The sequence below is a fragment of the Bos mutus genome, chromosome 15 (genome assembly GCF_027580195.1).
Source record: "Bos mutus isolate GX-2022 chromosome 15, NWIPB_WYAK_1.1, whole genome shotgun sequence".
NCBI classification, from domain to species: domain Eukaryota; kingdom Metazoa; phylum Chordata; class Mammalia; order Artiodactyla; family Bovidae; genus Bos; species Bos mutus.
The window spans coordinates 64,331,085-64,341,732 of record NC_091631.1 but is presented as its reverse complement, the minus strand read 5'-3'; the positions used below and the strand labels follow the sequence as shown (position 1 = coordinate 64,341,732).

Below are 10,648 nucleotides of genomic sequence, written 5' to 3'. Positions count from 1 at the left end.
AGTTTGGGCCTGTTTCTTAGCTCTTGTCTGTCAACGGCTGGGAAAATGCCATGGGGTAGCTGGGGGAAGGGCAACAACGGAACATAGATGTCAGTCAGCTCCCCTCTTCCATACAAAACACTACGCAGCCACCAAAGATAAGAAGACAGGTGTATATACACTGGTAGAGCAATCTGCCTGTGATCTATTACTGAGTGAATAAAACACATTATGTGAACTAGCATGATTGTAATTTTAAAATTAATACTTATTCACATGTATCTGTACACATACGTATTTGGCTGTACACAACTGGTTTTTCCAGTGGTCATGTATGGATGTGAGAGCTGGACTGTGAAGAAGGCTGAGCGCTGAAGAATTGATGCTTTTGAACTGTGGTGTTGGAGAAGACTCTTGAGAGTCCCTTGGACTGCAAGGAGATCCAACCAGTCCATTCTGAAGGAGATCAGCCCTGGGTGTTCTTTGGAAGGAATGATGCTGAAGCTGAAACTCCAGTACTTTGGCCACCTCATGGGAAGAGTTGACTCATTGGAAAAGACTCTGATGCTGGGAGGAATTGGGGGCAGGAGGAGAAGGGGACGACAGAGGATGAGATGGCTGGATGGCATCACCGACTTGATGAACGTGAGTCTGAGTGAACTCCGGGAGTTGGTGATGGACAGGGAGGCTTGGAATGCTGCGATTTATGGGGTTGCAAAGAGTCAGACATGACTGAGTGACTGAACTGACTGACTGAACTGAACTGTCCACAGTGGTGACTTATAGGCGTTTAGAGGGGGAGGTAGCTTCTATTTTGTGTACTTCCTTGTGGGATTGTTTTTGTAATTAATGTGCATTTTTTTCAGCACAGTTTTACTCTAGCTTCCCTCTTCTGGTCTCCCTGAAAACTATCCCTGAAGACATGAAAGCAGAAGCTCGGGAGAACTCATATGTGGTTGAAATTTTAATTAGCATCTACTCTGGATACAGGGTGGCACACCAGGCAGCTCAGAGGTAAAGAAACTACCTGCCAGTGCTGGAGATGCAGGAGACAAGGGTTCGATCCCTGGGTCGGGAAGATCCCCTGGAGGAGGAAATGGCAACCCACTCTGGTATTCTTGCCTGGAGAATCCCATGGCCAGAGGAGAATGGCAGGCTGTACAGTCCACAAGTTTGCAAAAGAATCGGACATGGCTTAGCGACTAAACCACGTGCCACTCACAAACTCTAGAATTTTTGGCAAGAGACTTAGTTCTCTGCCTCTTAGTTTTACCTCCAGTAAAATGAGGATCTAGTAACAGTGCCGGCCTCAGAGTGACCATAAGAATTCAACGTGCTAAGGTAGGAGTGGTTCACAGGAGCATGTGTGTTCAGTCGCTTCAGTCGGGTCTGACTCTGCGACCTATAGACTGTAACCCGCCAGGCTCCTCTGTCCATGGGATTCTCCAGGCAAGAATACTGGAGTGGGTTGCCATGCCCTTCTCCAGGTCACAGGAGCATGGGGTGCAGAAAAACAATAAATAAGTGTCAGCTATTCCTCGTTTCTCTGGTGTCCCTGTCAAGGATGGAGTGGGATGAGATGGGAGGCAGAGGCTCCTGCAATCGTCCAAGTGAGAGATGAGGTCTTGAGCTAAGGCTGTGAGGATGGAGGGAGTGAAAGCAGGGAGGCAACCTGGGAAGGTGGACTGAGTAGCCAGGAACAGGGGAAGGGAGGGGACGGGGTGACCTGGGTTCCCAGCAGAGGTGACAGAGAGGATGCGACAGCTAGCAGAGCAGAGGAAGGGGAAGGGAAGCCGCCAGGTCTGGGGAAACCCACACAGAGGCGTCCAGCAGGAACAGCCCATGAGTTCATTTGGCCAAAACAAACGTACTTCAGTTTTACGTCAGCATCTCTGGACCCCAAGTCCTGGGGGCTAAGGACCTGTCTGACAAAATAAAGAGTGAGATCCTGGCCTGAGAGTGGGCCCTCTGACCACATCTGAAAGTGAAAGTGTTATGTCACTTAGTCACGTCCGAATCTGCGACCCCATGGACTGTAGCCCACCAGGCTCCTCTGTCCATGAGATTCTTCAGATAAGAATACTGGAGTGAGTTGCCATTTCCTTCTCCAGGGGATCTTTCCAACCAGGGGATTGAACCCCTGTCTCCTGCATCGCAGGCAGATTCTTTACTATCTGAGCCACTGGGTCCCTTCTCCCTGGTGCTGCCCCCTAGGTGTACCTGCATCAAAACATGGTCAAGCTGCTCTACATTAAGTCCTTATCTTACAAACAGACCAGAGGCTTGAATTCAGTCTGTCCATCCACACAGACCTCCCGCTGGACATACATTTCCGAAAGAGCCTCAAAAATGCTTCCCCCACTCCCCAACTAGCCATTTGCCTACCAATTCTCTCTAGAACTATTAAAAACAAAATGCAGAAAACAAACCATCAAAGATAAGACCAGTTAAAGTAAAAAACCATGACATAGTACAGGGGAGAAGGACGACTTAGAGAAGTCTGCCTGGGTTGGACTTGCAGCCGGGCATGCACCATGCTTCTCATAAGCATTTCCTCATCAGAAACTCTGGGGTGAAGATGCATCCACCTCCCTCGGAGGTTGCTAAGGAGAAGCAATATTCCAAAGCCAACTCAGAAATGTTAGGACCTCCCTCCCTCCCTCAATCAGAGGGCTGAAACCAATCAGGATTTAAGCGCTGTAGTATGTTTCCAACACAAGGACTAAGATTCACATAATGTGTGCTCAGTCATATTGTATTCTTTTGCAGCTTCATGGACTGTAGCCCGCCAGGCTCCTCTGTCCATGGGATTCTCCAGGCCAGAATACTGGAGTGGGTTGCCGTTTCCTTCTTCAGGCAATTGTCCCGATCCAGGGATTGAACCTGCGTCCCCTGCACTGGCGGGTGGATTCTTTCCCACTGAGCCACCTGGGAAGCCCCAGGATTTGGCGTGCTGCTGATAAACTCTGGCTACCTCCTGTGGTGGGTAGATTCACTTTGTTTTACTCCTAATTACCCAACTACATAGTCTGGGAGCCCTATACTCTGTTTTCACACGAAGAACTTGGGAAGAGTCACCGTTTGACAGAAAGCCACATCAGATGGGGAGGGTCTCCTTCTGGGGCTCCGTAAGGGGAGTTTGGAGGGAGACAGACCGGCCAAGAGAGGATGTCTGCCTGCCAGGAACGCGGCGGCTAAAGGGAGCATGTGGGAGACAGGGCGGTGCCTGATAAAAGGGCACCGGAAACCGGGAGACGGCAAAAGCTCCTATTTCATCATCACTGAACTCTGTATATTTTAAGAAAGGCATTTCAGAGCTCCTGGTTTATTTCTCATTTGGGACCTTCCTCCTGACTACGATGAGCCCAGGCAATCTAAAAGGCCTCGCTACTATTTCCTGCGGTGCAGAGGCCCCGGCCTAGGATTCAGGACAGAGGCCAGAGCTTGCGGGCGACTCTCTCCAGCAGCAGGCACGGGGTTAGGGCAGGGAGATGGCAGAGCGGGGCGCCCAGCTCAGAAGCCCCCCTCTCCTCCTCTGAGCCCCAGGACATGGGGGTCCTCCAGCTGTCTTCCCGAAGTCACGCCAGGAGCTGGAGGCTGGGGGCTGCCAAGTTTGCCCTTTATTCTCATGCGTCACATCTGCACCCATGCAGGGGTCCAGGGGTCCCCGCAGAGAAGAGCTCCTTTGGGTAGAAGGCAGGACAGGTAAGAACCCAAGCTCTCAGCCCCTACCCATGTTTTATCGCCAAGTACATGGGCTCCTGGTCAGATAGACCTGGGTTCCAATCCTGCCATCTTTCACAAGTGACTTGCCCGAGGTTTTTGAGCCTCAGTTTCCTTGTCTTTAAAATGGGGCCAACCAAGTTGTTGTTAAGACTGAAGGCAGGAACACATGCAGGTCACAACAGCCATCACTGCAGACTGGAGGTGGGCCCCTCGCTCACACTGAGGAAGCCTTTGCCAAGCCTGGGTTGGGGGCGTGGGCTGGGTAGGCAAGAGAGGTTTCTGCTAAAAAACACAGGACTAGAGAACAAAGAGGGCATCTTGTCCTCCCTGACAGTGTTCCCAGGCCACTGTCCCCTCGGGACGGCACTGCACCTGGGGACTCTCCCGGCATTTATTCTGAGGCCCCCACCATTTACCACGTGACTTCTACCGAAGCCCCCCACACTTCCCATGACCCTAAGAGACCAACCAGGCAGCAACATCCACCACATCCATCATGGGGTGCAGAGACACGTCTGACCCCAGCCCAGACTCAGGGCCCAGGGACGTCTCAAGGGAACGCTCAGATGCCATCAAAGTGGCCACTATCTCCCGGGCCCACGTCCCTGTGTTTCCTCTTTCCGTACTTGTCTGGAGGGGTGGGTAGGGGGTGGATGGCAAGCTCCAGTGGCCTGGATGACTCATTTCCTCCTTGGGATCAGAGCAGGAGTTCCACAAGGAGGGGGTGGTGGTGGAGGGGTGCAGTGGGGGACTGGAGGCCTCTGGAAGCAAAACAGCCAGTGAGGCCACCTCCAGGAGTAAAATGAGATGAAATTCAACCCACACTGACTGAGCCGGGTACATAAGTTCCTAGGGAAAGAAAAGAGCAAATGAGAGGGAAAGAACTGTTTTTTTTTTTTTAATCCATTTATTATATACAATATTAAGGCACAAATTTAAGCAGCAAAGGATAGGAAAATCTTTGGCTGACCAACAGGATCAATATTTGCTGTGGGGGACACAACCGTCTTCCTGAATTTCCCTGCTCTGTACACAGACCCATCCGGCCGTTGCAGCTCTGGGCTTCCCGCCCCCCCAGGACAGACCAGCCATACGAAGATGCCACAATGATACATCAGAGTCTGCTGGAGAGAATACAGCACACGCACCTGGCAGGAAGCGCAGTGGCACCCAAGCCAGCAGGGTTCTGGCCGAGGTGGGTGCCTGACCCGCCCTGCCTCACAGAACGTCCCAGATTCCGCTCCACAAAGGGGGGAAAACACCTTAAATCAAAGAAAACCACTATGGGTCAGTCTGTTCACATCCCAGTTTGTAATAAATACTTATAGGTGTCTCTGTGCGAACAGAATTCTAGGTAAACCACATGGAAATAGACCACTGGGCACCAAAACTCCAGAGCTGATACAAGAGAATGCTGTATATGGGTTCCATTATACTGAAAACAGTGCTTTAATTCCGTGAAGAAGCAAAGTTTCACGACAAAGAAACACCCCGGTTTTGGCCTAACATGACAATAACATGCACTTAAGTCTAACATGGTTTTATGGAATTCCGACTGGAGGCAGATAGATACTCATGAATGTGCGTTTACATCCGTGTGTACACAGAGATGTGAACACGTATAAGGCGTGACAAGAGAGCAGCTTTTTTTTTTTTTTTTTTAATCCATTGGAAGTTACATGTACTAGTGATTACTGTTTTCCTTTGAAGTGGTCACTCTGAAAGGAGTCCAAAGATGCAGTATCCCCAGGAACATCTTAGGGACTTTTTTTTTTTAAAAGAAAGAGCTAAAAGGATGTGACTTACCTTCATCACCCATTTTTACTTATCCAACTGAGTCAATGACTTGGGTTTATTTCCAATCTTAAACCCATTCTCAAAGGATGATGCTCCCTCATCTCTAAGGATAACCAGAGGAACGTGTCAGGCCCCCAAATCCATCCTAACAGAGGTGTTTACAGAACGTTTCTACTTGGACAGCACTGTAGTCATCAGCAAGAGTCTCACAAAGCAGGGTGAGATGAAACACTTGGATCTTTTGGATATTAAGAAAAGAAACTCGACATACAATCTTAGAGCCACATCTCATGTGTATGCACTGACAATATATACAGGTCTTTTTTTTAAAATGCATGTCTTTAGATACCTTTAAATTACCAAACAAGAAAAGGGGGTGCTACTTAAAAGCGAGAGGAAAAAAAAAACTGCTTATTAGATCCAGAAGAAATCTATTTACTGAAGCGCTAACCTTTTCATGCTCCCAGCTGATCAGCTTCTGGTAACTTCTTAATGACTCTGCCCATCTTCCATGGAGCCACACACAAGGGGCACCCACTGAACAACCCTCATGTTGAATGAAGACATTCTAAACACATTGATTAATTAGCAGGAAAAAAAAAAAAACAGAAGAAGAGAAAAAACATTTGTAAAGCATACACTGCAGCTGCATCAAGCTTGGGGATAAGCGGGCAGTTTTGGGCAGGATATTCTGTGTTAAAGGAGATTATCTGACTCTCTCATATCACGGCTACGATCCTCCCTGGCTCAGGAGGAGTGTGAGATCACGGGGGGCACACAGAAGCTTGCCCACCGGCGCCAGGGCACATATGCTGGCTGTAGGACTTTGTTTTGGAAGACACACCTCTCTGCTCACGTGAGCTCCCTGCCTCCAAACCTTGCAACCTGCCACCTACTCTTAGAACCCTGCCTTTTCTGATGTCTGTGTTCACACCAGGCTCTGGGACTCAGGATGCAGTGGGGGGAGTTTCTACCACCATCAGCTACCAAGGAGGAATGGAGAAGGAAACGGCCATCCACTCCAGTATTCTTGCCTGGAGAATCCCTGGACAGAGGAGCCTGGTGGGTTACATGCAGCCCATGGGGTTGCAAGAGTCAGACATGACTTAGAGACTAAATCACCAGCATTGCAGAGGATGAAGCACGAGACATCTCTAACTGTTGGCACTCAGCATCACAAGGTCAAAGCCGCGAGACAACAAACAGCAGGGATGGCTGGCTGTTCTGCAGGGGGCACTCCGGCACGCCTGGATACCCAGCCCAAGTCCTGTGTAGTCAAACGCACAAGTGGCCAAAGAGCAAGCTCCGCAAACCTAAAGAGAGAAAGAAGGGCCCCCACTCTCTGCCTCCAACCCAAGTCCCGGGAGGGACACGGCAGCCCTGTCCTGCGTGTCCGCTCTGAGCAGGCGCAGCGCAACGCTGTGGCTGGCCTCCAACCTGTGGGAAGCCGAAGACAAGCTGAGAAGAAAACATCAAGGAAAGGCTCTGCACACACTTGGAAATCAGTGCCAGAAAGCAGCGACATCGCCTGCTCCACACGGTACCCTGGGTGGCACGCGGAAACTGCCAGATGACATGCTCAAGGAGGAGGCAGGGTGACTCCGGCATGTCATCATCACCCAGGGCCAAGGCTTGACCCTTCACCCTGAGACAGGGCCCAGGAGTTCATGGTCAGACACCACACTGGGATGTTCTGGAGGAGACCCGGCCTCTGGATTACATGCAAAGAAGAGCTTTATAAAACAGACTTTGTGGCCTAGTGTAACAGTACACAGACTCCCAAGCTGTGTTTACGGGCAGTCCTAGCAGTTCGGAGGGTCGGGGGGATGAAGAACGGAGCTGCTTGTGTGTGCACATGTACACAGACACACACAGGGGATGGAGCGGGTCAAGGTGTGACCCCAAAAGACGCTCATCACCCCCAAGTCAGAGGCAGTCCGGCCCACGTCAAGGCTGCTCTCCCAAACCCTTGGTCCAGACGCTGGTCTCTCCTGCGGAAGGGACTTGACCTCCCTGGACCCGTTTCCTCCTCTGTGAAATAAGGATATAAACCTGCCCCTGCTCCCGTGTTGTCCGAGGATGCACTGAAAGGTACCCAGTGCTTGCACACAGTTGGCACTAAAAAATAGAGTAAGGATTCTTTTCTAAAAATCCAATGAGATCATGTATCATCAACGGCGAGAACGCACAGTGGAAGTTCAGTATCTGCTTTCTCCTAAAGGCAAGCAAGGCTTCGAGAAATCTACAGAGATGAAGAGCAGTGAGGCCCTCGCTGGGCCGGAAATCTGCCATAAAAGAAGAGATTTCAAAGCTGTAAGTCCCTTTTGTTGCAGAGGAGGCAGGTCAGAAGCAAAAAAGGTGGACAGACACCATAGCACAGTAGAAAAACGGTGACGTCTTGTACTGTGAGAGTTACCAGGCCTGGCAACTCAGGGACCGAGGAAAGCCAGCGAGCTTCGTGCCTGTGCTGCCACTGAGATGTGCTGGGGCCTAAAGACGAGGCTCTGGCTCTCCCCCATTTCTGGGGGACACAGCTCACATTTGGGGTGGCCCAGGCCTGGACAGCAGTGGGGGAGGCACCTCTTATTTCTAGATACTAATCTTTTCCTTTCTCAACATTAATCAGGGGTCAAAAGGTCCTTAAGAGAGTCGGCTGCCATCAACTGAGCCTCATCACTTGTCGAAAGTGAAAGAGAAGAGAGATGGGATGGGGAGCTCTCTGCCCCACCATACGCATGTGTCCATACTCGCCACGCCCCTGCACCACCCATGAGGTTCACTGCTCTGGCGGAACCAGGGACTGCTCGGCCCCGCAAAGCCACTCTGGTTCCTCAGGCTGCACAACCCTCAGTGACGCTTAAAGTGGGACCGCAGAAGGCAACATGTGTGATACAGAGTCCCCCACAGAGCTGGGCCTGAGGTGCATCCCTTCTGTTTATTCTGACCACCAGGCAGCTCCGAGAAGCTCCTGGGCAAAGCCAGCAGTTTCCTTCTCTCCACCCACACTTATCACCCTCTTCTACCATGTGGATCTGGGGAGGCTTCACCCAGGTTACAGGGCTCCCCACAGGTGGCCCTCGTGGTAAAGAGCCCGCCTGCCAAGGCAGGAGACGTAAGACACGGGTTCGATCCCTGGGTTGGGAAGATCCCTGGGAGGGTGGCAGGGCAACCCACTCCAGCATTCTTGCCTGGAGAATCGCCATGGACAGAGAAGCCTGGCGGGCTATGGTCCACAGGGTTGCACAGAGTTGGACATGACTGAAGCGACTTGGCAGGCAGGCAGGCACCCAGGTTACACTCCAAAAACCAACCCTTCAAGGAGCTACCCCAGCCAACTTTTTGAAGTGATGGGGTCTTCAGGGCTTCATTTGGGTGGGATGCGAGAAAGTCTCAGATCATGGGCATGAGGACCCAGAGTGACAGAAATGCCGCTGGCCCGGAGGCAGCAAATTCATCAGGACCCCACAAGGGCATCTGATGGCCTGACTAGCCTCTCTCCTCTGATCCAGCACCTTCCAGGTTTGTAAAGGAAGCCAACATCTGAGACGTCAGATGCAAAACCCTACAACACGGGGAAAAGGGGGCCATGGCCTCACTCATTCCGGGCTCTTGGACCTGGTGCTTCTGTCTTACTTTGGACCAGTTGCTTCGAACTAAACCCTTGAACAACCCAACCACACTGTATCGATACTGGCCTATTAGGTTACGAAGCAAGTCCCCAGCAGGGCGGACCTGACTGCTGACAGCCACAGAATCTGTGTGCTCACCAACTACATCCAGAAGGATTCAAGGGGATGGCAGAGCAGGGGCCACAAACAGTAGCAAGCGGGACAAGGTGCCAGGGGAGATTCTAGATGCCACCAAGTCAAGTGTCCCTTGGTTCCTGGAGCACAATCCTGAAAGTCCTACCTCAACGGAGCAATGAGGTGGAGAATCAGAACTCCACGCAAGAGCTGATGTGAGGGGAGAAAGTTGTGGTGGCAGGAGCTTAATGCAGGATGTCACAGTGGCCGTGAATCCTCTGTCTCATCGGAGCTGACCAAGTTCACTGTCAGAAGGTCAACTGCTGTAGCCCAACTCCTCCAAGGCGGAGGAAACTGCCAGGAAGCCACCAAAAGGCTTTGTCCCACTAGTGCATGATGACCCATCAGATACTGCTCTGGCAAACCCCAGACCGAAGGAACCCTGCAAGGCTTATTACAAGAGGGAAAAAAAATGAAGGAAAAAAGGTATAATGAAAGAGAATGAGGCAGAGACAGAGATGAACTCAGAGATGTGAGCAGGGGTGAACCCCAAGACCAGAAAGCTCCCATCCTGCATACTGCTCAGTGCAGAAAAGCCAAGAAGGCCCATAACCTCCTGAAAATCCAAACCAATCAGGTACAGAGGTGGAGATGGCCTTTTAAACCCTCCATCACCCTGGACATTTCTCCTCCCTGCCACACCCACACGCATTCACAGGACACATCATGGAGGGCACAGGTGAAATGACATTGTGTCAAGACAGACTGAGAGATTTCTAGGAGGTTCTTCTCAAAACAAGCTAAGAGGCAAGGAGAATGGGCGTATTCCAAGGAAGATCCATGCTCAGGTTTATCTGTTTATAACCAGACCATGGGTGTACACAGACCCTCCCCGAGAGGTACATTTTTCTGTACAATGAAAACATTTCATTTCCTAGATCTTCTTTGTTTCCAAACCTACATGCATCTTCTCTCTTCCACCGTAAGCGGGAAAAATCCACGGCATCCTCTTCATCTTCAGTCATGTAGGTCTTCTGTTTTTGTTTTAACATTTATAAAAAGAATTCTCACTAATCTGAAATCCTTATCTGCTCAAACCATCCCTGATTTCCCATCCGCAACCTTCATGATCTTTCTTTCTCTTTGCCACGTTCCTTGCACCTCGGTGTTCCACTGTTAAATTCAACAGGGAGCCCAGGGTTAGATGAGAACTTCCATCATCTCCCCGTCGGGGAACTCGGGCTTGTGGAGTAAGTTGCTGACGCGGCCTTTGTGGTCAGGCGACTTTCCGTGGCCAGGAGAGTTCTCTGCCAAACAGAAGGGACATATCAGCGGCCCGTTCCCCAGGAGGACCACAGGCCTACCCAGCTCGCTCTAAAATGGAACCACTTCAACTACCACCC

General features: G+C 50.8%; 1 protein-coding gene across 6 annotated transcripts in view; it reads right to left on the bottom strand.

Moving 5' to 3' along the window:
- Positions 1-4,592: 4,592 nt before the first annotated feature.
- The window catches only part of AMOTL1 (angiomotin like 1), a 199,678-nt gene continuing 193,622 nt past the window's right edge, over positions 4,593-10,648 (bottom strand). For all 6 annotated transcript variants that reach the window (XM_070384289.1, XM_070384290.1, XM_070384294.1 and 3 more), the window contains one exon: positions 4,593-10,552. In XM_070384289.1, the coding sequence (XP_070240390.1) occupies positions 10,446-10,552 (107 nt within the window). In that variant the 3' untranslated portion in view covers positions 4,593-10,445. The remainder of the gene's footprint in view (positions 10,553-10,648) is intronic.